A 17405-nucleotide genomic window follows, 5' to 3' on the forward strand; every position below is an offset into this window, starting at 1 on the left:
GAACTCTTCACTAGATGGCAATATTTGTACACACCAGGAGCAAGTAAATTAATATACCTATGTGCTATTATTTAATTTATAATTAGACAGATTTTCTGACTTTATATATATTCGTTTAAAGACTTCCGGAAACCACTTTGTTGGAAGGTAGGTCCTATATTAATTTTATGCTTCAACACCGTCGCAGAACACAGAGTGACTTTGATTATAAGTCGCTCAGTTTAACATGAAGTTTCTATTGTCACTAAGGACGTGAGCGTTTGTAGATATACATATATACATAACTATGGAAACAATATGATCTCTGTACTTAAAACTGTGTAACAAAATAGTACTAATTGTCTTCTTTTAGATAATGAAGACAGAATGGTCCCTCATTTCCCGGCACAAACACATACAAATACACACACTAAAGAAATGTGCGTGGGCGTTCTTGTGTGGGATATAGTTGACATCTCCATGAAGAATAATCGTGGTTCAGTCGTAAATTATTGTTTCAATCGTAATTTATTGTAAATGGGTCGTGCTAGACATGTTCACAATAAAATATTTCGAGCAAAAATTCTTAATATGATCCATTATCATTCTATACAATGTACGGCACATGAATTAAGATTCAAACACCCAAACCCCTAACCCCAACTCACCACCCCATCCTTTTGGTAGCTATTTACTGAATCTGTTCAGGTAAAAACAACTTTCCTTCATGGCGTACATGTTAAAGAAATGTGTAAACACTTTTTCATGACAATCTTTTATGAAAAAGTATAATATTTCCCTAACCATTCCCTAAACAATTTCATGACAAACCTCACAAATATCTAAATCCTTTGCAAATGGTTACAGTGATAACATTTAAATATAATGTTTACATTACTGAATACATTAGGAAAAAATAGCTGTTTTCCCTATAGGGCATCGACGTCTCCTGTAATATTCAACTGAAAGCATGTTATTGATTTATTTTACACAATTGTCATATTTGCTCTGTTCATGAACAGCTGATTATTGATTAGTCAACATTATATATCCTACCTCGCTTAATATCGTGATGGTTCATACACGCCCTGCAATATACCATGACGACATATGTGGTGAAACCGCTCTATAAAGCTATTGCGCTCTACTTAACATCCACAGTCGTGCGCAAGTATTAATACCTGCTGCCAGAGAACGGAATATACTGGAAGCACAAAACAGGTAAGATCGAAATTCTAGTGAACGTATCGTTTATAGATATTCCAATCGTCAGGCATTATCAATTAGAGGGGTAGGTCATTATATACATTACTGAAAGGGTTCGCATTATCCTACAAGCCCAGGACGAAGCTGAAAATGTGAACTCGGCTTCACATGTCAGAACGCTGTTATTTCAAACTAGCCATTCCCATGCAAGGACTTTTCAAGAATGTGGAAATGTATCGCAAATGATAACTTGGTTTAAACAGACATGAATAAATTTAGTCATTCATTCTTGGAAGCCATATTCATTCCTCAAAACGAATTCTTTTGAACGAAAAAAGTGTTGACACTGATTTGTTCATCTCATGTCTGGCACAGTCATAATCAAAAGTTCACCCATGAATTTGTAAAGAAACGTGTATCTGCAGTTCATATAACACACCCTTGTACATTTATATCCATGTTACACACATTATCCTACGGAGCGGTGTATTTAAAGGCAAGGTTGAGATTATTAAAGTGCAATAATGAATGTTTTTGCAACCAGGCCCAGCGTAGTCAAATCTTCTCGGTGGAAGGAAAATGTTCATATACATTTACGTCAAACGGACTTTGTTGAGTGAATACTCTTTCCTGATAAATGGGTGTTTTTTGATACCACTTTTTCCGTGAAATATTTTCCCGGACAGGTACAGTGGATAAATACACTGTGGATCTGATAACGTAGAAATAACCAATGAATGATAGTAGTGTATGTTAGCACAGACAAGACCTCTTTACACCATAATGCGCCTATGATAGATGTCTCAAATGTTTCGCGTGGAAGCAAAATGAATTAATATATTTATGGCCATCATGATAAATGTTTCCGGGTGTATTTCGTGAAGCTACACACCATGAGGACATCTAATTTTTTACCGATCTTTTTTGCATTTCCAGAACAAAATATTTCGTTTGCAAAGTATTATGAATCCTCACATTTAAATTGGTTACACTGGTACTTGCATTGCAGATATTATCGTATCTACATTCGTTCAGAGTGAAATTAGGTCATGAAATTAGGTTATATGGAATTCGATTTTCGAATATTAATGGACTGTCATCATGATTTGAACAACACAGCACAGTAATTATCAGCATTATGAGATGTATAGCTCAATACAACTGTCTAGTATAGACAATCATAAACGCGTTCACGTCGATGCCAAAATATCAAACGCGCGTATAGACCTTAATTTATCTGGTATTTCATATAAAATATTAAACCGTAATATTCAAAATAAAAATGTTCATGGAAAGAATACTGACAATACGAGCATGATGAAGGAACGCTAAATATGATAGTTACGAATGCAAAGGGAATCATTGGTTGACAAGAACATTCAGTCTGCAACCCCAATAGAGTTGCTTTAGGTCCCCAAATGCAGATAATTCGTCCTATTAAACATTTCAGAACCAGTTGTCTGGCACAAGGACAGTTACCGCCGCCTGTCTGGCTATCTTTGTTCGCTTTATGCGTTTATTCAGGCGTTTTTGCATAATGGACGTATGACGTAGATAAATACAAGTATACACTAGATATTATTGATGTGATCATTCTTGTCGAAAAGCCGCATTAAACCAATTGTCGCAAAATATTGATTCAGTGCTATATTATTTATACAGGAGCAGATGTTATCAATGACTGTGGTCAATGTGTTATCAATGACACCGAATGGGAAAGTTTAATAGTGTTTACTGCCTGCAAGATTACAGTGTTAATAATCTCTCAAACTTTAAGCTTGCGGGATAGTCATTTGTGGATGGTAACGTTATTCGTGATTATTGTTTATGGTCACATTAATTTTAGCATTTGAAATGAAAATACCATTTACGAATGACTACCTTTGAATTGTAATTGCGGATGTATTCTTCGGGGGAGGACATAAATATTACCCTAATTGTTACACAACAATCTACCAAGACTTGTCACACAGATGTGTTATGACAGAAGTGTTTTCAATCGTGTTTAGGTGTACAGACTGACGTGAGGCAGAGAAATATTATTTGGAATGATGACTTTCATGCTTGTCGTTTGCCCTGTATATTTTATTTCGTGTTTGATCATTGTAATATCACAGTGTGTTGGTTGCATGGCATATTGACTGGCTGGCTCTGGGCCAGTGGATGGATGGACGGAAGGATGGATGGTTGTTGGATGGATGAATGGATGATGGCTGGTTGGATGATGGATGGATGGATGGGTGAATTGGATGGATGAATGAATGGGTGGATGTGGATGGATGGGTGAACATAATGTTGGCTGGTAGGTTGGTTTGCTGGTTAGTTGGTTCGTTGAATGAATGGATGGATGCGGATTGATGTGCGGATGAATGGATGTGCGGATGTGAATTGATGGAAGGTGGGTGGATGAGCGAATATGGACAGATGGTGAATGGATGGAAGTGGATGGACGGACGGACGGACGGATGGATGGATGGGTGGATGGATGGATGGCGGACTCAATACATTTCAAGCTATATGGCGGTGGTCTGTCAATAGTTGAGTCATAACAAAACACCCCAGCGATTGACATTTTCGTCCTCAATCTGCACAGCTGTGATACGATGACATGCATTAACCACGCCAGCGAGCATGACCACCCTACTTCGCCTCTTATAACATATGAAGGGACAGTTTTCCTCCATCACACCGATAAAACCTACATGTGCATGTGCCTTTTCAAAGGGTCAGATATTTCTGCACTGTTTATTTGTCATAAACCTTTGTCATCACAATTATAGTACAAACAAATCACAGCTTGTTTCGCCATCATCAATCTACAGCAAATAACCAGTATGTGGAGGCCAGCTGGTTAAAGCGTTCGCTCGTCATGCCGAAGTCACATGTTCGATTCCCAAAATAGATTCAATATATGAACGCCCATTTCTGGTGTCCAGAGGCGTAGTGTTACTAAAAGTGGCGTAAAACTAAACTCGCTCGTCACTCGTCTAAATTATGCAAACTGTGATATGTGTGCTCGGCGAGATGCCTCATCCCGTAGGCGTCAGGTTTCAGACTGGAAATATTTTCCATAATGTATCTGTTTGTTTGTTGTATAATGTCGCGCTCAAAAATATTCTAGCGATATGGCTGCAGGGTGTAAATAATCGAGTCTGGGTAAGACAATCCAGTGGTGAGCAACATGAGTCACACCAGACCCCATTAGGCTTCAACAAACATTGCATGTGGAAGATATATTCTAACCCCGGATATCCATGGGTCTACAATGTACACTGACCCAAAAAAGAAACGCATAGCTGAAATCTCATTTTTAAAGTAGATTGTTTCGGAAAATATGGAATGGAATGACAATTAATGTAAATATTAAGTGTTTTTATAGTCAATACAACCAAAACAGACAAACAAACACAACCTCTGGTGATTATTCGCCACACCACAGCACCTTGAAAACGCTTTGTATAATCTGCACGTGGGAAAATCTGAAAGCATTATGCACGTGCAAATGCAGGATCTCAATCTTGATTATGATGGCTATAAAAGGGGACAGGTCCTGTTGCGATTCATTCTTCATATTTCTTTCTATGCGACGCGAAAAATGCCAAGGTTAAATGAAGAAAACAGAAATAGAGCCATTGGACGTCTGGAAGCTGGGGAAAGTCAGTCATCAGTTGCCAGACGTCTGAATGTGAGGCAGAGCACGATTTCCCGTCTCTGGCAACGATACACGCAACACAACTCGACCAGAGACCGTCCAAGGAGTGGGAGACCAAGGGTGACAACTCCAGCACAAGACCGCTACATCCGGGTGCTTCATCTGCGTAATCGGGCCGTCACTGCTACGTATACCGCTGATCACGTTCCTGGGCTGCGTAGAGTCTCTCCACAAACCATCAGGTATCGCCTAAGAGAGCATGGAATTCGACCTATGCGACCTCATGCAGGACCTGTTCTGCATACCCATCACCGTCGTGCACGTCTTCAGTGGTGCAGGAACGTTCGGGCATGGAACCTCTTGAATTGGAGGAGGATCTGGTTCAGCGATGAGTCACGTTTTCTGCTGTACAGACATGATGGAAGGATGCGTGTTTACAGACGTCGAAATGAGAGATATGCTCGACAGTGCGTTCGTGAGGTCAACAGACACGGTGGTGGAGGTGTAATGATGTGGGGAAGCATATCTATGAACGGCAGGACACAGTTGGTGCATGTGCAAGGGAATCTCAATGCTGTACGCTACCGGGATGAAATTCTGAACCGTCATGTTGTTCCTACAATTGACGCTAGAAGGGAAATTTTCCAGCACGACAATGCAAGATCGCACACAGCACGCATTACCACGGATTTTCTTGCCAACAACAACATTACAGTTCTTCCATGGCCCTCAAAATCGCCGGATTTGAACCCAATTGAACATTTATGGGACCAATTGGGTAAACGGTTACGACGTCGACAGCCGCAGCCACAGACACGTCTACAGTTGGTGAATGCGTTGCGAGATGAGTGGAGAAGAATCCCACAAAGGCGGATACGACGTCTTATACAGTCAATGCCCAGGCGATGCAGAGCAGTGATTGATGCCCGTGGTGGTCACACCAGATACTGACTTTCTCACTATGCCATGGAAAATAGAGACGCTTAATACCACTGTGAATTGTATATGTCTTGACACACATTTGTTAATACCCGTGTGAATTATCATTGCTCAAGTTCCATAACTTTTTGTGCAATTTAAGTTAATAAATCATCTCTCATAACATTGGATTTTCACCTATGCGTTTCTTTTTTGGGCCAGTGTACTTCAATTCCATACTGGGGAGCGTACCGTTGTTTGTTGGAATCAAAATTGATTTGTTTGTGCATTTTACAGAAATATGTTTTGCCATGAGAGTACTGAAAGTGTATTGGTGACGTGTCATGTTGCCCCGACCTTCGTCTGAACACGTATTTAGTTTATGAACACTCGGTGTCAATAAATATTAGTTCTAGACTATGGTATATTTTTCTGAGCCCCAGTTCGATTCTCCACACTGGCATAATGTCTGGAGCCCATTTTTGGAGTTTCCGCCGTGATATTGCTGGAATATTGCTAAAGCCGGTGTAAATCCCAACTCACTCACTCATTGAAAAGGGCACTTTATTTGTATACTGTCCGTCGTTGTGACCACGTTGCGTCTTTGTTCAAGGCTACACCTTGTTCAAGGCTACACCTTGACCTGAACAAGTGAATACTAATGCACTGCGTGTCCGTGTCATAACTAATTAGGTCTATTATGGTTAAGGCGTGCACCTTTGTCAGTTGATTGTCAACATTGCCGAACAGCCATGACAAGATAGTCGTTTAACATTCCCTGTTCCACTATTTAATGAAGTTAACTCGACCTGCCGTTAAAGCCAATTGACCCACGGGGGCATACATATGTAGAGTAGCTCAGGTCAACTGAACAAGCTGTACACACACTCTGATGTGATGTTCTCTTCTTTTCAGTCGATAAACATGGCGTTTAACTGTTGTGAAAAGACATTCAGTTGTCTCTTCATCTTCTTCAATGTCGTCTTTTCGGTAAGTACATTAGGACATCAACTTATATATTGAATTTATAATGGTAAGCAATGCAGAAGTGTCCTTGTTATTCAACACTTAACAGTAGAATATATTACTTGCAATGTTGGTAAATATATAGCTACATTGTGATTCCCGGCGTTCATCGAGAGAAAGTATGGGCGTTTTGGGAGTTTTTCTTAACCTATTCATGTGCATTTACATTTGAAGAATGTATGACTGAATTCCTGAAATTTTCACATTTGTTCAGGTTTTTGGCCTGGCCACGTTAGCTTTGGGAATCTATCTCAAGGTTGAACCTGATGCTTCTGAACTAATAAAGCTAGTGGAGATAGACGATGGAGCACACTACCTCACCAATGGTGCCTGGGTCATCATTGGCTTTGGTGCTTTCGTATTGCTTGTCTGCTGCTGTGGTTGTGTTGGAGCTGCGACTAAGAGCAAGTGCTTGCTGGGACTGGTAGGTAAAATACTAATTTGAATGCACTGAATATTGTAACAATCGTACCTAAGTAAGGATAACGTTTGGGGTTTTTTTTCAAAATATCTTCCAACAATATTGGACTAAACTAAGGATCACATGGTTGAATGGGGTGGGTAAAGTTTGGTTATTGGCGTTATCATCTTCGGGTAAGGCAATTTGACGAAGTAGACCGTAGATGTGGGTACAAACTGTATAGACAGGAGTAGACCGAAGTGGGTGATGAACATAGTAAACCGGTCGGAGTAGATCGTAGGGGGTGATGAAGTAGTAGACCAGAGTAGACCGTAGTGGGTGATGAACGTAGTAGACCGGAGTAGACCGTAGTGGGGGATGACCGGAGTAGACCGGAGTAGACCGTAGTAGGGGATGAATATAGGAGACCACAGTAGACCTTAGTGGGGGATGAACATAGTAAACTGGAGTAGACCGTAGTGGGGGATGAACGTCGTAGACCAGCGTAGACCGTAGTGGGGGATGACCAGAGTAGACCGTAGTGGGTGATGAACATAGTAGACCGGAGGAGACTGTGGTGTGGGATGAACGTAGTAGACCGGAGTAGATAGTAGTGGGGGATGAACGTAGTAAACCAGAGTAGACCGTAGTGGGTAATGAACGTTAGTAGACCAGAGTAGATCATAGTGGGTGATAAACATGGTAAACCAGAGTAGACCAGAGTGGGTGATGAACGTAGTAGACCAGAGTAGACCGTAGTGGGGGATGAACGTTAGTAGACCAGAGTAGACCGTAGTGGGGGATGAAGAGACGGAGCACAGTGGACCGTATTTGATCTTTGTTAAGCGTAGTCAGACATATTAACGTAACATATTAACCGTGGTAACATGCCACTGCGATGAAACCACGGTTTACTAGTTCAACTTCCAACCTACTTCACCGAATTGGCCCAACGGTGAACTACGTTCAAGTGAGTTACTGTCAACAACGTCCACGCCCGTAAGATTTGTCCGTGACACAGGATATCACATGGTCTGGCTCATGGCCTAGAATGGTCTACAAACCTCATCCCCAAAGGTGAATATGTGGTGCACCTCTGGTGACCGAATGGGATATGATTTTCCACAATCACGAATGATATGACTGTGATAAATCCGGTTGTCATCAGCTACCGTACTTGACTGCAGTGCAGGGACCCTTGTAAAGCGCAACCGTTAATTTCAATTGTGGTAAAATTGTAATCGATAACCGGATGGTCTATTCTAATAACACTGTTTTGGATTAACCGATTTTTTTTTTTCAAAACAGTAGATTTAGAATGTCCAATAAATGTGGGACAATAGTGTTGTACATGTGCTCAACGCAAAACTATTTAGGTTATGGAAAATGTAAATTTTATAAAAGTGCATTTGATGAGCAAAATATAACTTAAAGATTACAAATTAAAGGTACGTTTACCCAAATTATGTTTTTTTTAATTTAACTATATCACGTGAACGTCATATTTACGTTTGATTGGCACAACATTATAAGGAAATAAAGGTTGGTACTTTGTCCTGAGATCGTAAAAATGTTACATAATATACTGGACAAAATAAGGTATGCATATTGGTCTTTTCATGATTGATATTTTATCAGTGTGTCAATGAATATATAGATCATTATTCAAGATTTCAAAATGTGCATATATCCCTAACTATTTTTTTCAAGTATTTCTCTTCAACGTTAACATTTCCATGCTTTACATCGCATCAACGATACCAAATATACCGACGATACTGTGTGGGTATTACAGTCACACAATATAACACAAAGCTCTTAAATGTTTAATTCTGTTTTTCTAGACATCTCTCTTTGCTCATCAATGGATGGCGAGTTAGTCAAGTCATAATAATGCAAGCAACATTTCCTTCATTATAATCTGTACCTATTGTTCTTAATAGGCATAGTGTATTCCCAGTTGACATGTTAGTCAATGCTAACATTGTCGAGATAATGGGAACATGTTTCAGGTCCACATTCACATGCTGAAGTACACGGTCAACACGATCAACACGGTCAACCTATTGCAGCCACACATTCCTGTACATTGGACATTACATTACAGACATGAAGCTGAAGAAGGAAGATTCAGCTAAAACTTATTTGTAACTTTATTACAGAGGAATATTTGATGAAGATTTTTTACGATAGAAACGTTTTGCTTTGAATACAAAACATTAAGTGACCACTTTTATGGACAACACAAAGATACTACTGGATAATATTTACAAAAATACTGTGCTTCTTCTATGAGGTTCCTCGAAACATACAGGCCCTAGTTTCAGTAATATCAAATGATATCGATGTGTACACACCTGTTACACATAACACGGTCATGACGCTGTGAGTATCGATCTCAGCGCAAGGGAAGGCATCCAACACATTTGCTGGCCTGTGAATATGGTTTATGAATATATGCATAGTCAGGGTCACTACTATAGACAAGACAATGTATGTCACCAATATCTCAACATGTCGTACGTCAGACAGAGACTTATCAAGTTACATTTAATCATTATCATCTATTCAGTTGGTATAGACATTGGCAGATGAGTTCGATTTTGCGCATTGACAGCAGTAGGTACTAGAAGACTAACTGCCGATCATTTATCGATTGCAGTATGCCTCGTGACTACCTTGTCGGTCAAACCGAGAGTTAATGATCTGATAATAGTACATCGTGGAATTGGCTCACGTGAATGACCGTCTTCATCGGTCCTAAAATAGTAAGTGACCTGACTCAAACAAACATTATCAAGTCGACTGTAGTCAACTGTATTCTTCCATACATTTTGCAACGCATGGAGCGGAAATTATCCTGCATATTTTTTTTTATATTAAAGTCCTGCATAATTATGAACACCAATGCATACATGATCTTCAAATGATATAACTGAATTAGAAAATAGTAACATAACTACACTTTAATTGTAAAGTTTAACACATATTTTCCTCGTCAAAATGCATTTCTATTAAAGATGATCTTTCATTCAAATATTTACAATATTACCATTGCTGAACCTTAAAAGGGCCCCTGCATTGTACTCAAGCACGATAGCTAATAACAACTGGCTTTCAGTCGAAGCTAAATTTCCTGATTGTGAAAAAAACACGCCCCATTCGTTCGCCATAACTGCACAACATTTTTACCATTTGGGGGGTCTGGCTTCCAGGAATAATAAAAAATACCGTCATTTAACGTCTTTTGGTATTCTACAAACCTCCGCACACACTGCAGTTGGTGTATCCAGTATACAAAGGAAGCGATGCCGATGGCATGGGGCACAGGTGTCGGTTTGGTTCCCACTGTGACGTTGATTTCACGGCATACATTTAGAACTGTAGTACAGAGTGAACCTGTTGGTTTAATTGTAAAACCAATATGGCCTGGTAAGCGTTGGCGTGCAGCAACCAATGCATGTCTAACTAACAGCAACTTGTCTAACTAGAAGCGGCTAAGGGGATCGAGTGGTCAGACTCGCTGACTTGGTGCCACATCTCATGGTACTCCCATTGCGTTCGTCGATGCTCATGATGTTGATCATTGGGATATCTGGTCCAAACTCGATTATTTACAGACCGTCGCCATTTGGCCAAAATACTGCTGACGGCGGCGTTATACAGCAAACAGATAAAACAAACAATTATTCAATATCAAATATTCAGTATAAAAACCGAATCGTATCATGATTGTGTACTATTTATGTTTCAGTACATCTGCTTTTCCGTGATAATCGTCATCGGCGAAATAGCGGCCTTAGCTATCACAATCATAATGGTTGTGCGGGTACGTCTGACCTTCATACTGTCGCCACCCGGGACAGTTGCGTATTTGATGAAATCTGATAACATGGATAATGCCATAAACTATAAACAGTTTTCTGGCTTGAATGCGATCTGTTTAATGTTTCCAGTTATTTGAATTAATTTCCAGTCATTTCGAGTTTTTATCTCGTTACTTTATTTATATGTTCGTTGTTTCGATTATACACTTATTCGTTCAAGTTTAATTACAAAACTCTAAATAACGAGAAAAAAATCCAAGCTTATCCGTGTTTGAAAAGACACTTGAAATAACAAGGATAACAAGGAAATGTCTAAGGTAAATTTCGTTTGAAAGCTTTATTGTTGTAACCTTGGTCGCACAACTGAGTAACACTTACAAATCCTCGTAAACGAAACATACTTCGTTGTACATGACAAGCTGAGAAACACCAAAGGTTGTAGTGACTAATATATTGCCCAACATGAAATGAAAATATTGAAAATCTGCTCTTTTGACTTACAGATTTGTGGACGACTTTTTGTCAGTCTGAAACGTTATGCATAGATCTAAATATGAATACCACGCGAGTGATATGAATTTTACGAAATATGAATATCAGGCGGGTAAATCATTGAAAGGCAAATGATTGTTTGGTGGTAATTGAATGATATTAAGTCATCGATATATATCACGCACGAACTTAACTTCTTGGCCAAAGTACGGTGGTGTCAACTGCCAAACCCAGAAGGCATTCTGATTCATGGACGTGAAGAAACATATTCGAAAGAATGGGAACATCATCTATAACCAAGGGGATGCCTACTTCTTGTCTAAACCTTTTACCCCTAAACAATGAGGAATTCATTGTCAAAATATGTCCCTCAATCATGTTGTCTTGCGGAATGAGCTCATGTTCCGTTGTCTACGTGTTGTCAGATTGATGACGTCAACACTTTCCAAAGAAACCTGACAGATAAGGTTCAGACAGAATATAAGAACCTGAACACATCCAGCGATGGCAAGTTCACACAGTCGTGGGACTACCTTCAAAAAACGGTAAAGATATATGACACACAGACACAGATGTATGTATAATTTGTTGGGGTTTTTTCATTCATTTTCCTTTCATATCTATAATAGAAACAAATCACAGCTTACATGCCATCGTCGTCAATGGTACGGCGATTAACGTGTTCTCTCGTCATGCTGAAGAAACGGGTCCGATTCCTTTCTTTCACTTTTTAAAATAAAAAGCCCATACAAATTTAATTAATCTATCTACCAAACTGAAATTGTCTACTGTCTTTGAGTTTAATATTGATTTGTGTTCTTTCTGTTAAATGAAGTTTCCTGTGTTTACTCAAATTTGAGTAAAAACTCAAACTTAAGTCAAAATTCAGAGAGAGAGAGAGTGTGTGTGTGTGCGTGAGGGGAGAGGGGGAACGTTTTCAGTCTCGTGAAGAGTATTTATCTTCTCTGACACATGCTCCTAATTGTTCTTGAACAGTTCAAATGCTGTGGTGTCGCCAATTACACGGATTTCGAAATGGTATGTACTATGTATACATGCAGAATTCACTGCATTTTTTTCAAATGAGTTAATTCTATGGGTACACGGAATGTGTTGAAGTTAGCAAGCTAAATGCTTGACGAAATCTTTTTTGTAAATGCATTGAAATTGTATTTGGAACCTCCGAACTGTTGGAGGTACAATTTCAGCATACGACTTTGATAGAACGTAACAGGTAAATTCACTAAAATAAGGCATCCAGCCTTAGCACTACTTTAAAACAGCATACTGACATTTCAGGTGCCGGCGAGTTGTTGCGTGGGTGGAATGACAACTTCATCCAACGGAATGGCGACAACTCCAAATTCCACTAGCGGAATGGCGACAACTCCAAATTCCACTAGCGGAATGGCTGCAAACTCCAAAAACAACTGCAAATCTACGCACCAAAAGGTAAAACACCCGTGACGATCCGGATCTTCAGCAGTCAATGCTTGTCGTAAGAAGCGACTAAAGTGATCAAGAGGTCAAGCTCGCTGACTTGGTTGGCACATATCACCATGTACCATTTGGGTACAACGATGCTTATGATGTTCATCATTGTCTGGTCCAGACTTGATTATTTACAGACCACAATTGTATAGCTGGAATATTGCTGACTCGGGCGTAAACCTAAACTCACTGACTAACCCCCTCACCCAAAAGATAAATTCGAGGGTCAAATAGTGTATATATAAAGACTTGTCGGCATACAGAACAGGGATACTTATTCCACATATGTCAACGTACATATCTACATTTCCAGTATGTATATATGAAGTACGTATGGGCCAGTCTCCAGTCCAGCATATGCATAAAGTGTTAAAATCTGTATTAATGTGCAGTGAGGTATGCTTACAACGAACTCAAGACCCGTGAAGGTCCGGGGTAGAATAGGTCTTCAACAACCCATGCTTGCATGAGAGGCGACTATGCTTGTCGTAAGAGGCGACTAACGGGATCGGGTGGTCAGGCTCGCTGACTTGGTTGACACATGTCATCGGTTCCCAAATGCACAGATCGATGATCATGCTGTTGGTCACTGGATTCTCTGCTCCAGAGTCGATTATTTTCAGAGCGTCACCATATAGCTGGAATATTGCTGAGTGCGGCGTAACACTAAACTCACTCACGAACTCAAAGCCACCACAAATATTCATAACCAAACACACTTTAAAACTTACCGAAACAAAGAAATACAAAAAAAGGACCGGAATCAAAAAGACACTTCGTTTTCTCTGTCGATTCGTTACAATCTCATTCATTTTGAACTGAGGTGCGGAATACCGCATCAGCATGAAATTAATTCGATTAAATTTATTATCTTTAAGGGATGCTTTGCACTTCTGAAGGACAAGGTGCATGAGTACAGCGATGCGCTCTTCATATTTGAGGCAATCGTAATGGCGGTCTCGGTAAGTATTGTGCTCTTGGTGTTCTGCGTTCTGTTATATTTTAGCCACTCGTAATTGTCGTCGCCGAGAGTATTCTCTGTTCTTCCAGCACGTCGTTCTTTCTTATCTGAAACCGTCGTTGGTTGGTTGGTTGTTGTTTAACGCCGTCCGTAGCAATATTTCAGCTGGAGGACAGCGGGTTGTAATTAAACGAGTCTGGACCACACAAACCAGAGAGCAACACCATGAGCATCGTTTTAAGCAACTGGGACACGATGACAAGGGTGAACCAAGTCAGCAAGCCTGACCACCCGATCCCGTTAGTCGCCTTTTCCGACAAGCATGGGTTGCTGAAGACCAGTTCTAACCCGGATCTAAGCAGGAGTCATCACCGTAAGAATCGTGGTGTTTTCACAACACTGGGTTCTTTCAGGTCACAGAATTTTGACAGTAATGTACAGTTTGCATCTACGGTATTATTTTTAATTCTAAAAGCCCCACGCTGTTCACATTCGAGGTGTTGATTGTTAATGAGATCACGGTAAGTAACACCACCAATTCTAACACCACTGCTCTGTTCGTGTTTGAAACCATCACTGTTCAGGAAAATAGGAGTTCTCGAAGTCATTCAGGATGCAGTAAGCATCTTTGTAGTTTGGCAGCACTGCTCCCTTTATGTAATCTTACGTAATCGAAGTTATATAATAGTTATCGTTGAATTCTACGAAAATTGAGCTCTTAATGTATGCATTTGGAATCATCGTCATTCAGGTCACCTTGACTATCTTTGAATTTTGAAACCACTATGCTCTTCATACTTTAAGTCATTGTCAACGAGGTAATTTTTTGACTCATGATAAGTATGACTTGTTTGACACGTCATCGGTTACCAACTGCGCAGATCGATGCTCATGTTGTTGATCACTGGATTGTTTGGTCCAGACCCACTCGATTATTTACAGACTGCCGCCATATAGTTGGAATATTGCTGAGTGCGGCGTAAAACCCACCCTTCCTGGCTGGTTTCTCCAGCGCACCGAACGTATAACGCCAGCCACACTTCTGGTGGTTGACACGCAGTCGAGCACAGTTGTGTGGGGCTCTTATAACTCGTTGTCTCGATGTAACATCTCGGTCCCGGAATATCCTTCATAATGTATCATCATTCAATCTCTTTTAGCTCGATATGGATGTCTCGATTTTTTCGGATATCTCGATAGACATTTACGGTCCCTATAAGCAAAGTTTAACTCGATGTCTCGAACATCGGATAACTGGATATATTTTCATGGCCGCAACTGCCATCGACTGTAACTAGAATATAGTTTAAAGCACATGCCATTCGAGTCTATTCACTGCATGTTGCCGTGACAGACTTATCTGACCTAAATTGTTCGTCTATATATGGATGATTACGCCCTGGAAAATCTCTGCACTATGTCATTTTCCTGTATCACAGCAAACTTAAAGTTTATTTCTATTGTTATTACTAATTATTCATGATTAAAATAAGAAAATAATGACAAGTAATAATGATGTTCAACCTTTGCACGTCATTCTTTTCAGATAATCGGGATCATCATTGCAGCCTGTCTGTGCAAACGAGGTGATGAAAAAGTGTAATCAGCCTTTCGACTTTCGTCGTTGCGAATCAGTCATTGTACAGACAATTTTTATCTGCTTCACAAATCCTTTAATGGTTCTGTACACTTTATATTCTATGTGAAGTACAGGCTGATTTTTAAAAGCAAAGTCTGTCTTCAAATTTGCAGTGACGGATGTTTTTATTTCTTAAGTTCCTAACACAAAAACGTGTTCATATTTCAAATCAGTTTCTGACATCGATTATAAAAACTGTATGTCATTACTCTATTCGAAACAAAGTTAAATGTTGGTTAAATATGGCCGAAAAGTTTTCTTAAATGATACCATGCATCAGTTTATAAATATATGCGTTACGTACATCCACGTGTGAATGCAAATGGAACACGAATACGTTGTTACTTCACTCCCACCTATCCTTGTTCATAGTTAATGAAGGTACGCTGTTAATGAAGGATATTAATGCAGTTGTTTTATGTCATGATGTCAAAACACCCTACAAAAATATGCTTGTGTTTCTAAACCAACCATTTCTTTTCAGAATGTATAGATTTTTACTGTCATATTGGCACCAGTTACATAAAGTATTGCCATCTAAGTGTGAGCCATTTGTGTTCTCAAGCACATTCAGCTATGAAGAGTTGTGGCCCTTGGGCACACCCATGTGGGTTCTATTCCCAGTTTGTCCTGAAGAGAGTTCTGGGTTTTACCATAACAGGGATCGTGGGCATATTAAAAAGAGAAAGATCTGATATCTGCTTCACGTCGGTCTTTTCAACTACATTAAGTTGGGATGCTGAAATACTGTAACAGAATCGAAAACATGCCACTCACTTGCAGTATCAAGATATTTGGGACAACCTTGTAAAACATTATTGAACGGCAGTATAAAAGGTATCACTTGTAAGCATGTGTACACACACAAACACACACACACAAACACATACACACACAAACACGCGCGCGCGTACACGCACGCACACACACACAGACAAACAAGCGCAGGTACACACAGATACACTCAAAATGTGTGAGACATTTTTGCCTGTTAGTCTGTCGGTGATCGGATACAAGTAAAATCTATTTTACCTGTTCGTTCGAGTTCTGTTTTAGTGTAATGAATAGATCTTGTGATTTCAGTTTGTCAGTGTCTTTCTGACAGTAAAATTGTACATACTTTTAAACATTTCACTGTGATATTAGCCATCCTGGCGATCCCCTGTTCAAGGTTACTCAGCATTAACAGTGCTTAGTGTCTTCCTTACTCGAGGATACATGTTGTCATGCAACAGCCGGACAGTAGGCATCTTTTTGTTTTTAAGGTGAAGGCCTGTTCCTCGATGAAGAGATACATGCACACTACCGTAGCCATGATCACACAATATATTGTTTGCTACATAAGTAGACAAAACACAAAGCTTGTCTTTCAATAATATTCGTTTAGGAACGTATTTTTAGTTATCAATTATTATGTACAATTGTAAGTATATATCTGCAAGGAAAACTTTTTGACATCACCATTTCGTGTCTTGTGTTACGGACCAATTTCAGTTTTATCATATCTTACATGATGTTTTCACTCGTTACATTTGATAGTCTTCTTCGTTGTTTCAATTATTTATTTTGTTGGTTGATGATTAATTTTATACATTTTCATGTCATCACAAATGTGTTCGAGTCATTTATTGTTTTTTCAAAACATTATATAAAACTTCTGGTTTGTTGTTCACTGTCTAAAAAATTTAGTTAATCACGACAATGATCTCCTCTGTCTTCTCTACTCAATGTTGGAACTTGTTTTAACGTATTTAAGTTCTTGTTCTTCAACTGTATGAATAATATTTCAATATTTCAATAAAATATTTCTAAAA

At 39.4% G+C, this 17405-nt stretch overlaps 1 protein-coding gene across 1 annotated transcript; it reads left to right on the forward strand.

Annotated features, from left to right (window-relative positions):
- The first annotated feature begins 1071 nt into the window (after positions 1 to 1071).
- On the forward strand, positions 1072 to 17405 carry LOC137261482 (CD82 antigen-like). The gene is made up of 9 exons (XM_067799237.1): positions 1072 to 1200; positions 6671 to 6745; positions 6996 to 7205; positions 10936 to 11010; positions 11926 to 12045; positions 12497 to 12538; positions 12800 to 12952; positions 13870 to 13953; positions 15499 to 17405. The coding sequence occupies exons 2-9, from the start codon at positions 6680 to 6682 to the stop codon at positions 15553 to 15555; spliced, it is 807 nt and encodes a 268-aa protein (XP_067655338.1). The 5' UTR covers positions 1072 to 1200; positions 6671 to 6679; the 3' UTR covers positions 15556 to 17405.

Source organism: Haliotis asinina, chromosome 14 (genome assembly GCF_037392515.1).
Source record: "Haliotis asinina isolate JCU_RB_2024 chromosome 14, JCU_Hal_asi_v2, whole genome shotgun sequence".
In the NCBI taxonomy this organism is placed as follows: Eukaryota; Metazoa; Mollusca; class Gastropoda; order Lepetellida; family Haliotidae; genus Haliotis; species Haliotis asinina.